Source organism: Pleurodeles waltl, chromosome 7, assembly GCF_031143425.1.
Source record: "Pleurodeles waltl isolate 20211129_DDA chromosome 7, aPleWal1.hap1.20221129, whole genome shotgun sequence".
Taxonomy (NCBI): Eukaryota; Metazoa; Chordata; class Amphibia; order Caudata; family Salamandridae; genus Pleurodeles; species Pleurodeles waltl.
The window spans coordinates 958,560,927-958,585,179 of NC_090446.1; the positions used below are offsets into that span (position 1 = coordinate 958,560,927).

The following is a 24,253-nucleotide window of genomic DNA, read 5'->3' on the forward strand; positions in this document are numbered from 1 at the left end:
AATATTGGAACTTTCATAGTTTCACATGCGTGAATCAGAATAGCAACAGTAATGAGCACATTTTCTATGTACATTCTTCTCTTTTTCTTTCAGCTATGTAACTATTAGAAAGTTAAAATATGATATAGGCAGAATTAAAGACTTAGACAAAATGTGCGTCAGACATCAAAAGCGGATGGTGGGAACATAAAATGGCTAACCTTTATTGAAAAAGATGTCTCAGTATCGCCTGTCCAACAGCCGCATCCCTGAGCGCTTCTGCATCTAGACAGTAGTGGTGGGTGAAGGTATGTGCACTTTTCCACATTGCTGCCCGGCAGATGTCAGGCAATGATACCCCCGCAAACAATGAACAGGACGTGGCGATAGCTCTCGTAGAGTGTGCGTGCACTGAAGAGTTCAAAGGCCAACCTGCCTTTTCATGGCAATGAACAATTGCATTTGCAATCCATCTAGAAATGGTCTGTTTTGTTACCGGGCACCCTCTTCACGGGACACTGTGAGCTACGAATAGCTGGTTTGTGTTTCTGAAAGAATTAGTCCTGTCCAAGTAGAATTTGAGGCACCTTTTCAGATCTAGCGAGTGGAGGTCTCTTTGTGCCACTTTTTTATGATTTGGGAAGAACGACTTAAGCACTACAGGCTAGTTTAGATGAAAGTCCTAGGGGACTTTAAGGACGAATTATCAGTTGGTACACAAAACAACTACGTCCTCTCTGAATTGGAGAAATGGCTGCTTGATAATAAATGCCTGGATCTCACTGACCTTTCATGCTGACGTAAGCACGAGGAGCAGAGTCACCTTCCATGTAAGGTATTTGATGTCCGCTTTATGTATGAGGTCAAATGTCTCTTTCACCAACTGGCCAAGTACCGTGTTGAGCTGCCATGCTGCTAAAGAGACCCTTTATGAATTGCTTAATAGTCCTCTTGGACCACAGTGGTTTACTGAATCTCCTCCTAAACCGGGATATGGCTGCAAGATGGAAGCATGTGCCAATCCTGATCGTGACAACTGTTAAAGGGAAGGCAAGATCTCTTCTGGCAAGGAGGAGAGAGGATGTATAATAGCAGTTCTGCACCACAGACAGAATGTTCTCCATTTTAGGCTGGATGGTTTATTTGTGCTGTCTGCTCCTGCCCTGACAAGGATATCTTTACAATCTTTAGGGATGTTTAAGTGGGCATATTATTGGAACTCAGGAACCAGGCTGGTAAGCTGGGAGATCTGGGAACCGAATGTCTCACTTGCCCTGGTTCATGGTCAGCAACAATGGAATCTGCTTGAGTTTGATGGGAGGACATAGTGATAGGAGGATGACTTCTGTGTACCAGTGCTGACCTGGCCACACAGGAGCGGAGTATGATCCAGCAGAGTTCTGTTCTCATCTTGCTGAGCGCTCCTGGAAGGAGAGGAATTGTAGAAAAGGCATAAGCAAATGTGTCGGATCATGCTATCGAAAAAGCATCCCCCCACTACTCCTGTTGGTGATGGCAGCTTGCGTAGAACTGGCATTTGGAACTCTGGAAGGTCACGAAAAGATCCAGGTTCGGTTTGCCCCACTGGAGGAATATGCTGTCCAGTGTTTTCTGGTCCAACTCCCATTCGTGAGACGTTGTTGTCAGCCTGCTTAAGGTGTCTGCAACAGTGTTTTGATGCCCTGGAACATGTTCTGCTCTTATGTGTATGGAGTGTCAAATGCACCACACCTGAATCGTTTGGGCTTCCTGAGACAATAGGTGCGAACACGTTCCTCCCAGTTTGTTGATGAAGTGCATGGTCGTTGCATTGTCTGTTCTGACAAGCACAGATCTGTGAATTCTCTGATGGAAGGATTGCAGTGCCAAATACACAACTCTTAGAACTAGGAGATAGATGTTAAGGCTCCGATGTGAGGGGTTTCATTTGCCACTTAGTTGAAGGTCCTGTATGTAGACACCCCATCCGTCCAGCAACACATCCATTCTAATGGTCAGCAGAGGCGTTTGAGCTAAGAACTGTAGGCCTCCCGACAGATTTTCAGGTTTTGTCCACTAACAGAGAGGTTATCAAGAATGGAATTACTTGGATGACATTCTCAAAGGACCCTGTCACTTGTTTCCATTATATGTCCAGCTACTCCTGGAGAGGGCGCACATGAAGGCAACAGTTCGGTATGAGATGATTACAAGAGGACATCATTCATATCAGACACTTGTAACGTCTAACTGAACAAGAATTTCTTCTTTGTAGTCGCTTTGCTAGGGTAATTAGTTACTCTCGTCTCTCGAGCGTGGGGTAGGCTTTGGTCTGTTCGGTATCTAATATAGCTCTAAGAAAGGTTATCCACTTTGATGGTTGGAGCACTGATTTTGGTTGAGAGCGAGACTCAACTCCTTGAAAGAGGTGTAAGGTAGCTTTGATGGATGCCTGCCCTGACTTGATATTGGGAGCTTTTATTAACTAGTCGTCTAGATAGGAGAAAACTTCCGCCTGAGGTAGGCTCCAACTAGTGCTAGGCATTAGATAAATGGGGAGCAGACTTGAGCCCAGAGGGTAGGACCTTGAATTGAAAATGCTTGCGGCTACCTCGAATCTCAGGAACCTTCTGTGCCTCGGATGAAGGGGTATGTCAAAGTAGGCATCTTGGAGGTCCAGGGAGGCCATGTAGTCTCCCTCGTTGAGGAGCTGTACTATGTCTTGTAATAAGACCATGTAGTACGTTTGTTTCTTTAGGTATTTTCTGAGTTCCCTTAAGTCGAGAATTGGTCTCCACTGTCAAGATTTATTTCTGATCAAGAAGAAACAGGAGTAGAAGCCCTTCCCTTTTTGAGAATATTGTACTTCTATTGCTCCTTTTTGAAACATGATCTCCGCTTCCAATATGAGCAAATGCAGGTATTTTTGCGGCTCTAGAGTAGATGGTGTTAGTGGGGGTATCTGCACGAACTCTAGAAGATGCTCAAATTATGTCCAGGACCCATTGATCTTTGGTTATTTGTTGCCATCGATGGAGGTGGGCAGTCAATATTCCTGGTAATTCTGATGGGGAAGAAGGAGAGGTAGCTGGCGCTTGAACACAATCATGGCCTAACGGAGGCTTCCTTGCCCTGCCTTCCGGGTTTTCCTCTGGGAAGAGGCCTACTCTATGCAGCCAAAGGCGGCTGTCTTTGTTGATATTGAGAACTGACGTTTTGAGTAGTACAGTTGTATGCTGGGTATCTATATTGTTGGTATCCTCTACAAAATGAGGGCTGGCTTCTTCCCCTGGCGCCACTAAATGGTACCTTTTCGTATTGCAGCACACCCAGTGATCTAGCGTTGTCGGTATCAGATTTAATAGCTTGGGGAACGTCATCAACATGCTTCCCAAACAGTACTTCCCCATCATTTGGAAGATCCAAGATTTTCGTGTGCACCTCCCGTCTGAAATTAATGGCTTTAAGCCACCCTTCATGTCGCAGTACTGCTGCTCAAGCTAGTTGCTTGAAACACATGGAGACAATATCCAGCGCGCAGTCAATCTCTGCAGAAGAACTCTGGCCTTCCAACAGCACTTTCTTCGCCTCCCCTCTGGTGTTTTCAGGAAGCTCCTTCAAATATTGAGCAACATCTGACTACAGTTACCTATTGTACCTTCCAAGGATCGCCAAGGAATTCGCAGCTCGCACAGTAAGGGCAGACACTGAGGAGAAATATATTATATAATATTTTTTATTCTCTCAGGGCCATTCTGGGAGTTATCGGCCGAAGTGCCTATTTCAAGGTCCTTACTTTACTATAACTAATTAGTCAAACATCTTCGTTCTGCTAATTTCAATGACACACAACCTTTTGTGGGTCATTACTGTCTCTGTATTGTTTTTGCTCTGTGCTCTTAAATTCATATTTTCATTTATAAAGACGTCTTTCACATAAAGTTGATTTATCAGCAGAACGTGTATTACAAAATGTTAGTAAAGCATTCTCTGCAGGCACAATGTTCAGATTTAATCTTCATAAGCCCCTTTAACTCCGTCTCTGTCACAGAGTACATTTAAGATTTACTGCATTACCGCAGGCCCTTTTCCCTGAATAAATATTCAGTCAAGGATGCATCAGTGTTATGGCCATGCAACCAAGCAGGCCTCCTAATTATTACGCTAGTGTTTATAATCCTACCTGCGGTGTCTGCTGCACTTAGGACAGATTTAATCTAGTTGTTGGACACAGCCTGTCCTTCTGCAACTACCTGCTGTGCTCTTTTTTGGTGTTCTGGTGGGAGACAGTGCAGAACTCCTGCATCTCTTCCCAATGGGCCCTATCGTTTCTGGCTAAAAGAGCTTGGGAGTTGGCAATTCTCCACTGATTTGCAGCTTAACTTGCCACTCTCTTGTCTGCTACATCAAATTTCTGGCTTGCCGTATCAGGAGGAGGAGCATCCCTGGTGGACTGACTATTTGCCTTCTTTCTTGCTGCACTAGCAACAACAGAATCAGGTGGCAATAGCTGAGTGATGAAGAGTGGATCTGATGGTGCAGCTTTGTATTTTTTATCCACCCTTGGTATGAGTACCCTATCCTTTACTGGCTCTTTAAAAATATAATTGCCATGTTTTTAAGCATGCCTGGAAGCATTGGTACTCTGTGTGTGTAGAGCAGAGGTCTTCAAACTGGGGGGTGGCCCCCCTTAGGGGGGCCTCTAGTGATCCCAGGGGTGGCACCAGACTCTGGGCAAAAGACGCATTATACAGATAACAGGCCTTTGTTTTAAGCAGAAGCATGTTATTGCATTTTTAAAAAAGTGACAGTACTTAACTACAATGTTTAAATAGATCTAGACATATTTAAACATTGCCATTTTTATAAAATAATAGTAATTTATTGGGGGGCCCAATGATTTTTATTTTTCAACTGGGGAGCGGCATTAAAAAGTTTGGAGACCACTGGTGTAGAGGATAGTGTGTTAAATGAAAAAATCATCCTCTATGGGATCTGAGTGCAGCTGCACATTGTGGTATGCAGCTGCTCTAGCAATAACCTGATTACAGGCTGTGGTCTCTTCAGGTGGAGATGGCCTAGTGTGATATACATCAGGATTGTTAGATGGGATAGGGTCTGGGTCATACAAATCCTATGTATCTACACTAAGTATTGTCACCCAGGTCATCCCCATGTGAGGAAACCAGGGATTGCGAAGAAAATTGTGTAGGTGAAGGTGGTGGAGAAGTGGGAAGCAAACGAAAATGTGGTGGTGAAGGTTTCTCCTTATGTTTGAAGATTTTGGCAGGTGAAGGCCCAGCTTCCAAGATCTCTTGGAAAGATAGTTTCCTTTTAGTTACAGAAGGAGGAGAGGTAATCTTTCCAGTATCCTTATGGATTTGGATTTTTCACTGTCTACGGTCCATCACCTCAAGTATGAGTCTAATGTGTGTGGATTGTTCTACAGATGGTGCATTTTTCTTTCCCTCAGTTTTGTGCTCCGAAAGCTTGGAGACCGACTGTTTTAATTGGGCCAAGAGGGTCAACTCCGAAGCAGGCAGAAGTTTTTTCAGCTCCGAAGAGGACGTTGGGAGTTTTGGCTCTGAGGTGGAAGACGAATGCTTTGGTTCTGAAGTGGAGGCCTCCACTTTTTGAGTTGATTCAGAAACAGGCGTGGTAGTCTGTTCAGTCAACATCAAATTAATTTTGGTCTTTTTCGACACCGAACCCGATGTAACTTTCAGACCATGGCCGGCAAACAGTGGTGGACCCATGACCAGTTGTGCTGATTTTTTGGATGTTTTTTGGTGATGGAAAGGGGATGGCATACTCACGTACTGCGCTGCTGTAATCACTTGGCTGTCCCCATCAGAGTCAGGGTCGGAATCAGAATCTGCAATGGAAACTGCAGTCTGCACTTTTTCCTCATCGAAAATGTCTGGCGTTTGTTCGGTAGACTTGGATGCCATCTCTAGTGCTCTTTGATCCTGCATTCTTCTTGGAGCAGAAGGCTCGACACGCCTCACAGTTCTCTTACTTCTGGATCGGGAGAAAGGCAGGGGTTGCGCACGGAGTGATGGTCGGTGTAGGGGAACTTGGCGTGGCACCGAGGGCAGAATCGAAACTGAGTCTGATCCATGAGCCTGTGCGGCAGCAGGCCCAAGAAGGGCAGCCCGAAAGGGCGTTTAATCTGTCCTGCCGATACAATCGGATTGTGTAGTCAGAAAACAAGTTCAAAAACTATATTGACGTTTAAAGGAAATAGAGAGAAGTTCAGATAGTACCGAACCGAGATCTACTGGAGCGAGAGAGAACACGTCTGAACCCGATGGCGGAAAGAAAACAATCTAACAAAGGACAAAGGACTCTATGCCCATGCGCACTATCGCCGAGAAGGGGAGTCACTCGATCTTGTGACTCGAAAAAGCTTCTTCGAAAAAACAACTTGCAACACTACGAGCCCAACACTAGATGGCGGAATTATGCAAAGCATGTGTATCTGAAGCTACACATTCCATAGAATATTATATATATACACAAACATACATATTTTCATCTTTCTGCACATAAAATTCATGTTTGAAATTGATATTCAGAGTCATGTTCTTGCGGGGCAAAAACATTGAGCCTCTGATATGCTATATCTGAGTGCACATCATGAAATTAGATTGACATCAACACACTATAGATATTTAAAATGCACAAGTGCTCCGGGGCCCATGCAGAATTATTCAATCACTGAAGATCCTGCAATGCAGAAATATATCAACACACATACGTGTCTGAGGGGAAATTCTCAAACCTCCCATTCCCATATCTATCAAATTTGTTTAAACCCCTTTCTGAGTCCCTCCACCTTTAAAACCCCCAGACTACCCCTGTACCCTTACCTCCACCCTTAAAACCCTCATAACCCTTTATTGCCCATACCTTTACCCATCCCGGAACTCAAAACACCACTCATTATCATTTACTACCCTCAATCCTTAACCCTTCCTTAAATCGTAAAGCCCTTTTCTGGCCTATAACCTTATCCTACCTTTAACCCTAAAAAACCCTCACTGCCATTTATCCATACCCATTCATGAGCACTACACCTACCCATCCCAAAAAACTCTACAACCCCGTATCCTTACTCATTCTTAAGGCCTTTAAACTATGTTGACCCCTCAATTCCCTTTAAAAACAGTTACCAGTGTGGCAAAGTCCTGCACTATAAGGTGACAGAAACTGGCATGCACGTTACTTACCTGTGTGGTAACTAGCATTACTATGCATTACAATTACAACACATCAGAGTTCTAAAGACGGCATACCATTCTGTGATCATTGCCTTTGTACTATATATAACTGTTACTTGTTTTTATATACTCTTACTTAGAAGCTGCGTGTATTACCATGGGTCAGGAATCCAATAATGGCATTCAGAACTGCATTATGCAGCTGTGTGGCAGCAATAGATTGTTTCCTTGTTTTAATCCATCAAGTTATAAACTCATGGCAGCTAAATCTGCCTGTAGTCAACCAAATCACATCTTTTAATACGCATGAGTTGGCAAGTGGTTAGACTTGGCAAATAAATATTTTGGGAGGCTCCAGGTCCAAAAAGAGTCCCAATTAATCCATTCAAAAAAAGGAATATTTAATAGAAGATATTTGACAGCATCCTTTCTAAAAGCATGGTGGGGAGATTTACCTTTGCTCAACAATTACTGCCATAGAACTTTGGGTGCCGGCCCACTACTCTATCTGTCCCAATGAATTCAATGCGGATAGGATTCTTCATTTGGTGGCATGTTTTAGTGCAGCGGGATTTTATTCTGGGGCGTGTTTTAATCTTGTTGAGTAACTGGAGGCTCAGTTGCTGAGGCAGTGTGACGATTACTAGATTTTACTATCCTGCAGCCATATACTGGAGACATGAACATTTATCTCACCCCTGCCCATCATAAAGAGAATGAGCCGCATCACAGTACAACATTGGCAACATGGCCAATGTTCTAGAAAATATAGTATTTGGTGCATACCAAAGTTTGTGGTTCTACTCTGGCTCCAGACAGTCCCAGGGCATTCAGAGCTGTTCTTTGTGTGTCCAAACTTTACCTGAACTAGCAGTTTCTTAGAAAACAGACAGACTAGACATTGAGTGTCATTTATGGTCACCCTGTATCTAACATCTAGGACACTCCACCCACCACTGACCACTCCCCTCAAAAACAACCCCTTAAACTACCCCACAGCTCAGTTGAAATCTTAAATGCTACACCTTCTTCCTCTAGAGATTCAAGTACCCAATGCAATAGTACTGTGGACCAGGGACACCAATGGTGGATGACAGTATTCACACTGGATACCCCGCAGTAAATGTAGATTTCCCTGTGACCACAGAAAAAGGTCTCACAACAGCAGGTAAACCTGAATTTAAGCTTTTTTTAAATTGCTGCAATCACATGAACAGTATGCTGTAAAAACATAAGGAGTAATACAAGAAAATACTTTCCACTCAAAGATAGCACTTATTTTTCCAATAATCACCAACTCACCTTGGTAATTTTACCACCACTAAAATTGGCAAACCGTTTCAGCGAGAGGGTCAGTACCATGGACGCTCGATGTACAGTGAACCGCTTACTAGCTGCAACTTTCTTCTTACACCTGAAGTGAGAAAAAAATGGGGATGAGAACAGCCAACCCCTGAGAAACCAACTGCGGTTTTACATTTTATTAGCTGTTTTTCGGTATTACCCGAGACAGCTCATGAGTTCTTGTTTGCAAGAGTTATCATATAGAAGAGGTTTGCAGCCTGTCCATTGCTTATCATTTGTTTGCTTCACTGTCACTCCTATCTCCTACCTTCTAATTAGCCAGCGAGTGCTGGCTTCACTTCCTCTTCTTTCAAATGAAGCATAGACCAAGTTCCGATTACATCAGCTTAATTACTTACTATCCCTTTGTTGATGGTGTTGTGATTGAGGTGCTCCTTTTTGTTTTCCTCTTTCCTCCTGTGGTGTTGAATCTCTTGCCATTTGTAGCTATTGCACTTCAAATAAGCTATTTTCTCTGTTGAAAAGGGTTTTCATTATGACAACAGATGTTATCTGCTTTTATTGTGACAACATATGCTATCTGCATAGCACTAACACATGGGCACAACTGCTATTTTTTGGTGACAGTATTTTTTGCCAAAGGTCATAATTTTGTTCCTTTTTTCACGCATGGGAAGATCAACTAATGTGTTCAGAATGACAGTGCTGCTGTGCAGAGACCTAACAAGCACTAGCAAAGCCAATAGGTCTTGATTTTAAGACTACTGGCACTGCCTTTTGTTCATGTTGTACACAATGGGCACTGCCGACTTTGGCAATGATTTGTAACCATGCTGTATATCGGTGCTGTGCAGCATGGCTTAAAAGATAATAAAAAAGGACTATGATCTATGATGTATCCAGCACCAATGCACTGAAAGATAAAAAGGCAGCATTAGTTCTGACTGTGTAAGTGATTTCTTAAATTAGTTTAAGCCACACTGGAAAGTATACGGGCTGCTGTATAGCACAGCTACAAAATACTGCCAAAACCAATACCTCTCACAGGCAAGACCTACTGACTTTGCCAATGCTTGTTTGACAAATGTTTCTTTCATTAAAACAATTAACCCCCTAGCCTAGAAGAAACTGACCCAGACTCAGACCTTAACCATTAGGAGACAATGTCCTCAATAGCTGCACATTGAGGCACATACCTATGAGAAGAAAAATTGCTTCCAGAAAGGTAATGTCCACCTACATCAATCACAGTTGACCTTCCAGGGAAATTGTATGCAACATGAAATGCTTATCGCAAGCCAAGAATATAAGTGAAAAAAGACAGCAAAAAAAAAAATTTGCACAAAATGCTCCCAGTGAACTTCACAACAAGATGAGTCAAGCAGAAGTGGTGGTGGCGGTTGGGAGTGATGGAGGGGCTGGAAGGCTTGAGCGGGCAAAACTGGCCACTGCATGAAAAAGCTCAAGAGCAGTGGTTCCTAACCTTTTGACTTCTGTGGCACCCATTTAATCATTACTGGACTCTGGGGCCCCCAATGAATATTTTTTTAAAAATCTTCGAATGCCCCCCCGAAACAAGTAATTATTGGAAACCACTGACCTCTGTGTCGGGGACACCAAGGGGTCCCCATACCACAAGTTAAGAACTACTCCTCTAGAGGATCTGCCAAATAACCCCAGATATCAAGTACAAATAAAATAGGAATGACAGACCCATCTATATCAACTTTTTCTGCACCCAGTGAGCTAATAATGAGGATCTAAAAAACAAAGGAATAGTTAGGTAACCCTTGAGGAGTTATGCCTCAATGCCATACTTTCTATTTCCATCTGTAGATCTTTCATAATGTGCATGATTACTCAAGGCACGAGTACGGACGGTCAAGAGGGAACAAGTTGCACCTCACAGGTTATGCAGCCAGGTTTTGCGAACCTTGTGGAACTTAGTGATCTGTTCAGATCAGATGATGTATACTAATGTATTCAACAAAGAGGGTCCTAAGCCCTAGAAAAATCCCAAAATTTAAATTTCGGGACTAAAAGTTAGACTGGGGGTGATCTCAAATGAAGACAAGATTTTCCTTTCTTTATTTTATTTTTTAAAGAAAAATGCAGGAGTAATGTGGTGAAGCTTCATGCATCAAGCATTCCCTCTGCAGATAGGGGACAAACCAGACTGCCTCAGCGTGGGACTAAAGCAAGTAGGCTTGGCATTGACATAGAGGAGTTACTACCCTCTTACAGAGTCTTGAAACCCAGCTTATGGGTGACTCAATCTAAGTCCCACACCACTCTGGGGTCAGCCTAGTCACTGGGAGGCTGCAGGAGGAACTGCCTGCTGGTGCCCACACAATACTTGGCACTCAAAATTTCACTGCTGACCTGGGATTTCAAAAATACCAAAAACTGGTCTTCCTCTCAACCCACTGAATACCAAATGAAATGGTTATTTACCAGTACATGTAGTTTTGCAGCTTGAAGTGTTTCTGGATTTACATGCTGTACAATATTCAACCGAGTAGTGGTAGGGTTTGGAATACTGTGCAAGTCCTTGTATTTCCCCCAACCTCGTCCCCCACCCCTCCTCCCTCCCCCACCCCATCATTGACATCGACCATTTGGTTCCTGGTCCCACTTTAATGACTTCAGATGCTGCTCCTAGAATCCTCTGTGCATGGTCACCATCTTCAGGTTTTCCCCCACCCACTCGCAATGTAGCTAAGGAAAGGTCACCTGTGAATTCAGAAGTTCTTTAAGTAGCAAAACTACTCCTGCTGGTAAGTAACAGTTTTGCAGTGTGAATAATTTCTTGATTCACATTTTGTGCATTGCTTTGATCACTGTTTCTTTCTCTTCCTTTTTTTCTTTTCTTTTGGAAGGCTGGATTATGATGACTGTTTGCAAACAGGTGCTTTAGGACAGTCTCACCTGGGCCTCTGCTGGCTTGAGTGTCCAAACAATAGTATTTTGTGAAGGTGTGTCTAGATGTCTATGTGGCTGCTCTACATGTCCTCTATGTATACATTGGCAATGAATGTGAGCGTCACTCCCTTCTTTTCTGCCAAGTGGGTTCTGGGCCTCTCTTATAGGGCCACCCCTGCTGTTACGTGGCATTTCTGTATTGTTTGCACTATTCCTCTTGCTATGGCTGTCTTGCTTACTGGCTTTCCCTTAAAGGCCTGGCTGAAGAAGACAAAGAAATGCTTGCTCCTCCTAATTCTCTTTTTTTCTTGGATATAGAACATCACTGATCTTCGTAAATCCAAAGTACCTCTAAGTCCCTAGTAATTGGTACCCGTGGTACCTAGGGCCTGGGTACTAGAGAGGGTCCCTAAGGGCTGCAGCACATATTATGCCACTCTAACTGATCCCCCCCTACAAGTTGCAGACAGCCTGACATTGCAGACTGTGTGTCATGGTGTGCCCTGCCCTAGTCACTGCATCTAAATATATGCAAGTCACCCCTTAGAGCAAACCTTAGCCCTAAAGCAGGGTGGACTTTATCTGATGTGAGGACATTCCTGCATAAGCAGATATACCCCTATGACGTCTAGTTTAATTGCTTAGGCACTGCAAGTGAACAGGGAAGCCATTGTTAAGTTTGTAATGGGCAATGGTCAGCCAAAGTTACCAAGCTACATAATGGCCTCATTGAAACCTATGGTGTAGAGTATCAAAACACCTCATCTTAATAAATCCAGACTGATGTCTTTCTTGGATTTATTATGACAAACACCCAGAGAGCATCTTAGAGATGTCCCTTAAAACGTACTAGTCCTCTAGTGTGCTGCCTGACTGGTAGCGAACAGCCTGCCATCACATACTAGTTTCTGACACCCTGCAGGTGAAAGCCCGTGCTCTCAGAGACCAGAAACAATGCCTGCTCCAGAGGAAGGTGTTATCACCTTTTCCAGCAGGATGGCTAGTGAATCTCCATAACGAGGTCAGGGACTTCAAAGACCCTGCTGTCTCTGGTATGCCACCCTAGTTTTCCCCAGACCTGGGAGTTGCTATTCCCTGCCCCGAGGGCCGTTTAGCACTGGGACAGATGGGAAATTAGTTATGCAGGTAGGTGCTGTACCAGGCTAGTCACAGCCCTAATGTGGCCAGCCTGATGTGCTCCATGAAAGAAGGGTTCCTAGTGAAACTAGAAACTCTGGGCTAGGTTGTACCCACTTCCCACATGAAATGGTCGTATAGTGGTGCAATCATCCCAAGGTTAAGTAGCCCATTGGCTACTACAGTACAATCCCTGGTCGCTTGAAAACAGAAGATCATATTAGACTGACAGACTGACTGACTGACGAAAGAAGAGGACAAAGATAAGCTGAAAAAGTGAGAACTGTGGGCTGCTGGTGGACTTTGGCACAAAACCTTGCTGCTTACCTAGTCCTGTCCTGGCAATCGCACCAACCTGACTCATCCTGCAGCTGTGCATCCTCCAAAAGTCTTGGAGAGCCTCCATCAACTCATCAAACCGTCAGCATCTCCTTTGAAGTGGAGATGCCACATCCCTGCACCCTGCAGGCACCAATCGCAACATCCGGTTCACCGTTCTGCTTACCATAATGTCCACCAAGCTCCATCAGGACCAACTCTCCGCCCCATTAAGCGAGAAGATCCCCAGGACCTATAGGAGCCAAACTCCACCAATACCCAGAACACCGGACCCCTTGCAGCAAACAACACTTGTTTGAGTTCAGGCCCCACTCCAATTCCGTGACCAGAGACCAGCTGTCGATGGACGTCAGCATCGCAAAGGATATCACTGAGAGTGGACCGGCTGCCCTGTTTTTGTACCCTCTTTGTAGGACTACCAAAAAACACTTGGTGCCTTGACGCAGGAACATACGACGACCAAAACCCAATGCACCAGAGCTCCACAAAAACCAATGGTGTTCCCTTGCTTTCAGGACCCCCCCGACTGAACCGAGACACACTCTCCCCCACTCCACCAATTGGGAGCTCACAGACTTGTCCCTAAGTTCCCCCTCTGCAGCCTATTTCCACACAGCCACCCTCTAAGCCAAGCGTATGATGCCGAAGGCACCAGACCCATCCAGCACCTATGCACTGGGATGAGCCAGGAAGGTAAAACTGAACTGCTAATGTTTCTCGTTACCTTGTCCCCCTAGCACCATAAGACCCAAAGGTGACTGCAGAGAATCGACTACAGGGACCCTATGCAGTAAAAGTTATTTATCCAATGAAAGTCCTTTTACCGCGTAAAAGTGCATTTGACTGAATTGTTTCTTACAGTACTTACCTTCTTCTGAAGTTATTCTGGTGCAGAAGCATTCTATAAAAGTAACTATATTTTCTAAAATTGGTCTTGAGTATCTTCTTGAGTGTGTGTCTCATTTATTGACTCTGTGTTCAACAAATAATAAGCCTAAACTGCTCGCCAATAAAACCACAAAAGAGAGCTGTAGGAAAGTGCCACTGCTGGCATGGTTCCTCCCCCCACTTTTTGCCTAGCGTTGATGCCAACTTTGATTGAAAGTGTGCTGGGACCCTGCTAACCCGGCACCAGTCTTCTTTCCCTAAAACGGTTCCTTTGTTTCCACAATTGGCACAGACCTGGCACAGAGTGGAGTCCCCTGTAAAAGGTACCCCTGGTACCACGGGCCCTGTGGCCAGGGAAGGTCTCTTAGGGCTGCAGCATGTATTATGCCACCCTAGGGGACCCCTCACTCAGCACATGCACACCGCCTTGCAGCTTGTGTGTGCTGGTGGTGAGAAAAAGAAAGTCGACATGACACCCCTCTCAGGGTGCCATGGCCACCAAACACTGCCAACGGCGTAGGTAAGTCACCCCTCTAGCAGGTCTTACAGCCCTAAGGCAGGGTGCACTATACCACAGGTGAGGGTATAGCTGCATGAGCAATATGCCCCTACAGTGCCTAAGTCCATTCTTAGACATTGTAAGTACAGTGTGGCCATATTAAGTATATGGTCTGGGAGTTTGTCAAAACGAACTCCACAGTTCCATAATGGCTACACTGAACACTGGGAAGTTTGGTATCAAACTTCTCAGAATAATAAACCCACACTGATGCCAGTGCTGGATTTATTAAAAAGAATGCACACAGAGGGCATCTTGGAGATGCCTCCTGTATTTTATCTGATCTTTCAGTGCAGGACTGACTGGTCTGTGCCAGCCTGCCACTGAGGGTCGAGTTTCTGACCTCCTGGGGTGAGAGCCTTTGTGCTCTCTGAGGCCAGAAACAAAACCTGCACTGGGTGGAGGTGCTTCACACTTCTCCCCTGCAGAACTGTAACACCTAGCAGCGAGCCTCAAAGACTCAGGCTTTGTGTTACAATGCCCGCCCCCTCTGGACACAGCCCCCACTTCTGGCGGCAAGTCCGGGGAGATAATGAGAAAAACAAGGAGGAGTCACCCCCTCAGCCAGGTCCACCCCTAAGGTGACACGATCTGTTGTGACCCCCGCCTGGGAAAATCCTCCATCTAGTTTTGGAGGATTTAGCCCAATAGGATTAGGGTTGTGCCCCCTCTCGCCAAAGGGAGGAGGCACAAGGAGGGTGTGGCCACCCTCAGGGACAGTAGCCATTGGCTACTGCCCTCCAGCCCTAAACACATCCCTAAATCTAGTAGAGAAGAAGGAAGACGACAACTCCATCCCATCCCTATCGGCCTGTCTCCAGATTCAAAGAACCTGCAACAGCGACGCATCCAGCGGGCCTAGCGACCTCTGCCGACTCAGAGGACTACCCTGCAAACCCAAAGGACCAAGAAACTCACGTGGACAGCAGCTCTGTCCTAAACAACCAAGAAGAAACCATCTTTAAAGGGACTCCCACCTCACTCATGAAGCGTGAGTCCCAAACACTCTGCACCTGATGCCGCCGGCCTGTGTCCAGAGAAACCAACACTGCAGCGAGGCCCCCCGGGCGACTCCCACGACGTGTCCACACTGAGACGACCTCGCTGCACCCCCACTGCGACATCTGCAAAGAGAATCCAGAGGATCACCCTGACCGCGACTGCCTGGTAACAAAGAACCCAACGCCTGGAAGAAGCACTGCACCCGCAGCCCCCAGGCCAGAGAGGAACCAACTACCAGTGCAGGAGTGACCAGCAGGCAGCCCTCATCCTTGCCCGGTCGGTGGCTGGCCCAAGAAGTCCCCCTGTGCCCTGCCTGCATTGCCAGAGGGACCCCCGGGTCCCTCCATTGAATCCAATACAAAACCCGACGCCTTGTTAGCACACTGCACCCGGCCGCCCCTGAGGGTGTATTTTGCCTGCCTATTTGGAACCCCCGAGTGCTCTACGAGGACGCAGGGACTTACCTGCTAGCAGACTGTAACCGGAGCACCCTTAGTCTCCATAGGTGCCTATGTTATTTGGGCCCCTCTTTGACCTCTGCACCTGACCAGCCCTGTGTTGCTGGTGCTTGGTGTTAATTTGAACCCCCAACGGTGGGCTGCCTATGCCCCAGAGATTGAACTTGTAAATGCTTTACTTACCTCAAAAACTAACCTTTATGTACCTTCCCCAAGAACTGTTGAATTTTGTTGTGTCCACTTTTAAAATAGTTTATTGCCATTTTATGCTATACTGTGTACATTACTTTTCATTCAAAGTTCATATATTTACCTATGCCTAGTACCTTACAATTTATGTACTTACTTGAAATCTGAATCTTGTGGTTTTTTAAGAAAATAATATTTTTCTATATAAAAACCTATTGGCCTGGAGTTAAGTCTTTGAGTGTGTGTTCCCATTTATTGCCTGTGTGTGTGTGTGTGTGTGTGTGTACAACAAATGCTTAACACTACCCTCTGATAAGCCTACCTGCTTTACCACACTACCACAAATAGAGCAATAGTATTATCTATTATTGCCACTATCAACCTCCAAAGGGAACCCCTGGACTCTGTGCACACTATCTCTCACTTTGAGATAGCATATACAGAGCCAACTTCCTACAGATTGTATAAGGTTTTCTCACCCACCAGGGGGCTCAGGATTACGGCCACAGCACATACATAATTTTTTTATTGGGTGGGGGAAGCACACTTTGGACCTCAGATGAAATTGGTGCGGCCATCCACAAACCAAGCCTCCAGCTTTGAAGGATTTTGCGAATTGGTACTTTCCTGGTAAATCATTTATGGAGCGCGAGGCCTACGTTTACTGTCAGCCTGGCTGCTAAAAAAGAAATCCGAACAGGATTTCATTATTTTTTTATTTTATTTAACAATATTGCCTTTGTAAGTTGATTAATAGCCGTCTGCTGCACAATTCATACTGCTATGTGCTGGTGCATGTCTGTATGGGGCCAGCCAAGAGCACTCTTGTTTTAACTCCTGCTTTGTAGCAAATCACCAATATGGGAGCAGTGGTGAAAGTCCATAAAAAAATAGAATGGCAACCAAGCAGCCTGAAAAGATGTATGGCCCTAATGGGGAGATAAGCTTTGAGTGGTGTGTGGATGTTGAGGGCTGGTAGGGAGGGGAACCTGGACAGAGACACTCCGGATGATAGGCTCTGCAATTCAAGTTTTAACAAAATGGAGGCGCCAAGGGAAACAACAGGAAGGAAGTGGTTAAGGGTGGGTGCAGAGCGGGAGGGTGACCGACTGAGGAAAATGTTGACAAATCCTCCTAAAAAAAGACAATTGCTTTGGATAGTCGATGTGGCATAACATGCAGCGTTGCGGACTTTGGAAATGGGGATCATGGTTAGAGTCTCGGCACTGGCTATCTGTAACTGAAGAAAGGCGTGCAATACCTAAAGATAAATCACGCCATCAGCTAAGCCACTAATAAAATAATAAAAAATAAATAAACGGTCAGGGATGTTTGTTACTGTCGTGGCTCGCAAAGGAAAGAAAAAGGAAGAAAATGCTACTTACCCAGTAGACATTTGTCGTGGCATGTAGTGCTGTAGATTCACATGCTTTGCATGAGTCTGCCATCTAGTGTTGGGCTCAGAGTGTTACAAGTTGTTTTTCATCGAATATTTTCAGGTCACGAGATCGAGTGACTCCTCCTCTCTGTGATAGTGTGCATGAGCATTGAGTCTTTAGTTTGATTTTTTTCCTCACAGGCGGGTGAGGTAACTTACGGAAAATGTCACTTACCTAGTGTACATCTGTTCGTGGCTTGTAGTGCTGCAGATTCACATGCTGACAAGAAGTCTTTTTTCGAGTCACAGGATCGAGTGATTCCTCCTCTCGGTGATAGTGCACATGGGCATCGACTCCTTTGTTAGATTGTTTTCTTTCCGCCGTCGGGTTCGGACGTGTTCCCTCTAGCTCAGAGACCTTCGATTCGGAAACTCTATATTCACTTTCTCATACTGTCGGTATTGTTTTCAAACACATTTTACCTCTGCAACCGATCCGAACCCTGGGTGGAATTACTCTTAAGTCCTTCCATAAATGAGTTAACAACAGGAATTCTAAACAAAGAAACATGTCTTTTTTTTTTTTTAAAGAGATAAGCAGGTATGGCTGCTAAATGAAGTCTAATAAAGTATGCTAAATCTGCCTTTTGTAAATGTAGCAAATAACAATGTCTTGTACGGACGCTTTAAGTGGATTAATGTTTTTAGGTTGACAGTAATCTACAAAACGTTTCCATTTTGCAGCTTACCACTGTCTAGTTGTAGGTCTGCATGCCTCTGTAATAATGTCCATATATTCAGAAGGAAGTTGTGAATACTCAAACTTTATGACTTCATGAGCCGTATCGCAAGACTGAGCGTTTTGGGGTCTGGATGCCTTATTTGACATCTCTTCGGAGTCAAAAGGTCTGGTCTATTGGGACGTTTGTGATGGGGAACCACAGACAGATCCAATAGTGTTGTGTACCAGGGTTGACGTGCCCATGTGGGAGCTACAAGGATCATGGTGTAGGAAGTTGGCTCTGTATGCACTATTTCAAAGTAAGGAATAGTATGCACAGAGTCCAAGGGTTCCCCTTAGAGGTAAGATAGTGGCAAAAAGAGATAATACTAATGCTCTATTTTGTGGTAGTGTGGTCGATCAGTAGGCTTATCAAAGGAGTAGTGTTAAGCATTTGTTGTACAAACACACAGGCAATAAATGAGGAACACACTCAGAGACAAATCCAGCCAATAGGTTTTGTTATAGAAAAATATATTTTCTTAGTTTATTTTAAGAACCACAGGTTCAAATTCTACATGTAATATCTCATTTGAAAGGTATTGCAGGTAAGTACTTTAGGAACTTTGAATAATTACAGTAGCATATATACTTTTTACATAAAACACAATAAGCAGTTTTAAAAGTGGACACTTTTCACAGTTCCTGGGGGAGGTAAAGTATTGTTAGGTTTCACAGGTAAGTAAGTCACTTACAGGTTTCAGTTTTTGGTCCAAGGTAGCCCACCGTTGGGTGTTCAGAGCAACCCCAAAGTTACCACACCAGCAGCTCAGGGCCGGTCAGGTGCAGAGGTCAAAGAGGTGCCCAAAACACATAGGCTTCAATGGAGAGAAGGGGGTGCCCCGGTTCCAGTCTGCCAGCAGGTAAGTACCCGCGTCTTCGGAGGGCAGACCAGGGGGGTTTTGTAGGGCACCGGGGGGGACACAAGTCAGCACAAAAAGTACACCCTCAGCAGCGCGGGGGCGGCCGGGTGCAGTGTGCAAACACACGTCGGGTTTACAATGGTTTTCAATGAGAGATCAAGGGATCTCTTCAGCGTTGCAGGCAGGCAAGGGGGGGGCTCCTCGGGGTAGCCACCACCTGGGCAAGGGAGAGGGCCTCCTGGGGGTCACTCCTGCACAGGAGTTCCGTTCCTTTAGGTGCTGGGGGCTGCGGGTGCAGGGTCTTTTCCAGCCGTCGGGAAATGGAGTTCAGGCAGTCGCGGTCAGGGGGAGCCTCGGGATTCCCTCTGCAAGCGTCGCTGTGGGGGCTCAGGGGGGACAACTTTGGTTACTCACGGTCTCGGAGTCACCGGAGGGTCCTCCCTGAGGTGTTGGTTCTCCACCAGTCGAGTCGGGGTCGCTGGGTGCAGTGTTGCAAGTCTCACGCTTCTTGCGGGGAGTTGCAGGGGTCTTTAAATCTGCTCCTTGAAACAAAGTTGCAGTTCTTTTGGAGCAGTGCCGCTGTCCTCAGGAGTTTGTCTTTCTTGAAGCAGGGCAGTCCTCAGAGGATTCAGAGGTCGCTGGTCCCTTGGAAAGCGTCGCTGGAGCAGGTTTCTTTGGAAGGCAGGAGACAGGCCGGTAAGTCTGGGGCCAAAGCAGTTGGTGTCTTCTGTTCTTCCTCTGCAGGGGTTCTTCAGCTCAGCAGTCCTCTTCTTGTAGTTTCAGGAATCTAAAGTTTTAGGTTCAGGGAAGCCCTTAAATACTAAATTTAAGGGCGTGTTTAGGTCTGGGGGGGTTAGTAGCCAATGGCTACTAGCCCGGAGGGTGGGTACACCCTCTTTGTGCCTCCTCCCAAGGGGAGGGGGTCACATCCCTAATCCTATTGGGGAATCCTCCATCTGCAAAATGGAGGATTTCTAAAAGTTAGAGTCACTTCAGCTCAGGACACCTTAGGGGCTGTCCTGACTGGCCAGTGACCCCTCCTTGTTATTCTCATTATTTTCTCCGGCCTTGCCGCCAAAAGTGGGGGCCGTGGCCGGAGGGGGCGGGCAACTCCACTAGCTGGAGTGTCCTGCGGTGCTGGCACAAAGGGGTGAGCCTTTGAGGCTCACCGCCAGGTGTGACAGCTCCTGCCTGGGGGAGGTGTTAGCATCTCCACCCAGTGCAGGCTTTGTTACTGGCCTCAGAGTGACAAAGGCACTCTCCCCATGGGGCCAGCAACATGTCTCGGTTGTGGCAGGCTGCTGGAACCAGTCAGCCTACACAGATAGTTGGTTAAGGTTTCAGGGGGCACCTCTAAGGTGCCCTCTGGGGTGTATTTTACAATAAAATGTACACTGGCATCAGTGTGCATTTATTGTGCTGAGAAGTTTGATACCAAACTTCCCAGTTTTCAGTGTAGCCATTATGGTGCTGTGGAGTTCGTGTAAAACAGACTCCCAGACCACATACTCTTATGGCTACCCTGCACATACAATGTCTAAGGTATTGCTTAGACACTGTAGGGGCCCAGTGCTCATGCACTGGTGCCCTCACCTATGGTATAGTGCACCCTGCCTTAGGGCTGTAAGGCCTACTAGAGGGGTGACTTATCTACACCTGCATAGGCAGTGAGAGGCTGGCATGGCACCCTGAGGGGAGTGCCATGTCGACTTACTCGTTTTGTTCTCACCAGCACACACATGCTGGCAAGCAGGGTGTCTGTGCTGGGTGAGGGGTCTCCAGGGTGGCATAAGACATGCTGCAGCCCTTAGAGACCTTCCTTGGCATCAGGGCCCTTGGTATCAGGGGTACCATTTACAAGGGACTTATCTGGATGCCAGGGTGTGCCAATTGTGGATACAAAAGTACAGGTTAGGGAAAGAACACTGGTGCTGGGGCCTGGTTAGCAGGCCTTAGCACACTTTCAATTCAAAACATAGCATCAGCAAAGGCAAAAAGTCAGGGGGTAACCATGCCAAGGAGGCATTTCCTTACACAACCCCCCCCCCCCCCAAAAGAAAGAGGATGAGACTAACCTTTCCCAAGAGAGTCTTCATTTTCTAAGTGGAAGAACCTCGAAAGGCCATCTGCATTGGCATGGGCAGTCCCAGGTCTGTGTTCCACTATAAAGTCCATTCCCTGTAGGGAGATGGACCACCTCAACAGTTTTGGATTTTCACCTTTCATTTGCACAGCCATCTGAGAGGCCTGTGGTCAGTTTGAACTAGGAAGTGAGTACCAAAGAGGTATGGTCTCAGCTTCTTAAGGGACCAAACCACAGCAAAGACCTCCCTCTCAATGGCACTCCAACGCTGCTCCCTGGGGAGTAACCTCCTGCTAATGAAAGCAACAGGCTGGTCAAGGCCATCATCATTTGTTTGGGACAAAACTGCCTCTATCCCATGTTCAGAGGCATCTGTTTGCACAATGAATTGCTTGGAGTAATCTGGAGCTTTTAGAACTGGTGCTGTGCACATAGCTTGTTTCAGGGTGTCAAAGGCCTGTTGGCATTCTACAGTCCAGTTTACTTTCTTGGGCATTTTCTTGGAGGTGAGTTCTGTGAGGGCTGTCACAATGGATCCATATCCCTTCACAAACCTCCTATAGTACCCAGTCAAGCCAAGGAATGCCCTGACTTGAGTCTGGGTTTTTGGAGCTGCCCAGTCCAGAATAGTCTGGATCTTAGGCTGGAGTGGCTGAACTTGGCCTCCACCTACAAGGTGTCCCAAGTAAACCACAGTTCCCTGCCCTATCTGGCATTTGGATGCCTTGATAGAGAGGCCTGCTGATTGCAGAGCCTTCAAAACCTTCTTCAGGTGGACCAGGTGATCCTGCCAGTTGGAGCTAAAGACAGCAATATCATCTAGATAAGCTGCACTAAAGGACTCCAACCCAGCAAGGACTTGATTCACCAAACTTTGGAAGGTGGCAGGGGCATTCTTTAAACCAAAGGGCATAACAGTAAACTGATAATGCCCATCAGGTGTGGAGAATGCGGTCTTTTCTTTTGCTCCTGGTGCCATTTTGATTTGCCAGTACCCTGCTGTTAAGTCAAAGGTACTTAAGAATTTGGCAGCACCTAATTTGTCAATCAGCTCGTCAGCTCTAGGAATGGGATGGGCATATGTCTTGGTGACAGAATTAAGACCTCTGTAGTCCACACAAAACCTCATCTCTCTCTTTCCTTCTTTGGTGTGAGGTTTGGGGACTAAGACCACTGGGCTAGCCCAGGGGCTGTCAGAGTGCTCAATTACTCCCAATTCCAGCATCTTGTGGACTTCCACCTTGATGCTTTCCTTAACTTGATCAGACTGTCTGAAGATTTTGTTTTTGACAGGCATGCTGTCTCCTGTGTCCACATCATGGGTACACAGGTGTGTCTGACCAGGGGTTAGGGAAAAGAGCTCAGCAAACTGTTGTAGGACTTTCCTACAGTCAGCTTGCTGTTGGCCAGAGAGGGTGTCTGAATAGATCACTCCATCCACTGAGCCATCTTTAGGGTCTGATGAGAGGAGATCAGGGAGAGGCTCACTCTCAGCTTCCTGGTCCTCATCTGTTACCATCAACAGATTTACATCAGCCCTGTCATGGAAGAGCTTAAGGCGGTTCACATGGATCACCCTCTTGGGGCTCCTGCTAGTGCCCAGGTCCACCAGGTAGGTGACCTGACTCTTCCTCTCTAGCACTGGGTAAGGGCCACTCCATTTGTCCTGATGTGCCCTGGGAGCCACAGGCTCCAGAACCCAGACTTTCTGCCCTGGTTGAAAATTCAACCAGTGCAGCCTTTTGGTCATACCAAAACTTCTGGAGTTGTTGGCTGGCCTCAAGGTTTTTACTTGCCTTTTCCATGTACTCTGCCATCCTTGAGCGAAGGCCAAATACATAGTCCACTATGTCTTGTTTAGGCTCATGAAGAGGTCTCTCCCAGCCTTCTTTAACAAGAGCAAGTGGTCCCCTTACAGGGTGGCCAAACATAAGTTCAAAGGGTGAGAAACCTACTCCCTTCTGAGGAACCTCTCTGTAAGCGAAAAGCAGACATGGCAGGAGGACATCCCATCTCCTTTTGAGTTTTTCTGGGAGCCCCATGATCATGCCCTTTAATGTCTTGTTGAATCTCTCAACAAGGCCATTAGTTTGTGGATGATATGGTGTAGTGAATTTGTAAGTCACTCCACACTCATTCCACATGTGTTTTAGGTATGCTGACATGAAGTTGGTACCTCTGTCAGACACCACCTCCTTAGGGAAGCCCACTCTGGTAAAGATACCAATGAGGGCCTTGGCTACTGCAGGGGCAGTAGTCGACCTAAGGGGAATAGCTTCAGGATACCTAGTAGCATGATCCACTACTACTAGGATGTACATATTTCCTGAGGCTGTGAGAGGTTCAAGTGGACCCACTATGTCCACACCCACTCTTTCAAAGGAGACACCCACCACTGGAAGTGGAATGAGGGGGGCCTTTGGGTGTCCACCTGTCTTACCACTGGCTTGACAGGTGGGACAGGAGATGCAAAACTCCTTAACCTTCTGGGACATGTTGGGCCAGTAGAAGTGGTTGACTAACCTCTCCCACGTCTTGGTTTGTCCCAAATGCCCAGCAAGGGGAATATCATGGGCTAAGGTCAGAATAAACTCTCTGAACGCCTGAGGCACTACCACTCTCCTAGTGGCACCAGGTTTGGGATCTCTTGCCTCAGTGTACAGGAGTCCATCTTCCAAATAGACCCTATGTGTTCCATTTTTCTTGCTTTTGGACTCTTCAGCAGCTTGCTGCCTAAGGCCTTCAAGAGAGGGACAGGTTTCTTGTCCCTTACACAACTCTTCCCTTGAGGGTCCCCCTGGGCCTAAGAGCTCAACCTGATAAGGTTCCAGCTCCATAGGCTCAGTTCCCTCAGAGGGCAGAACTTCTCTCTGAGAAGAGAGGTTCTCTTTCTCTTGTTGTGTTGCAGCTGGTTTCCCAGCTGACTTTCCTTTTCTCTTGGTAGGCTGGGCCTTTCTTCCAGACTCCAGCTCTACTTTTTCACCCTGTGCCTTGCACTGTGCCCTTGTCTTGACACACACCAGTTCAGGGATACCCGGCATGGCTGCATGGGTTTTCAGTTCTACCTCAGCCCATGCTGAGGACTCCAGGTCATTTCCAAGCAAACAGTCTACTGGGATATTTGAGGAGACCACCACCTGTTTCAGGCCATTGACCCCTCCCCACTCT

General features: G+C 46.2%; 1 protein-coding gene across 4 annotated transcripts in view; it reads right to left on the reverse strand.

Annotated features, from left to right (window-relative positions):
* USP36 (ubiquitin specific peptidase 36) overlaps window positions 1-24,253 on the reverse strand; it is a 523,175-nt gene that overhangs the window by 347,067 nt on the left and 151,855 nt on the right. For all 4 annotated transcript variants that reach the window (XM_069199674.1, XM_069199675.1, XM_069199676.1 and 1 more), the window contains exon 9: window positions 8,484-8,595. In XM_069199674.1, coding sequence (XP_069055775.1) covers window positions 8,484-8,595 — 112 coding nt within the window. The remainder of the gene's footprint in view (window positions 1-8,483; window positions 8,596-24,253) is intronic.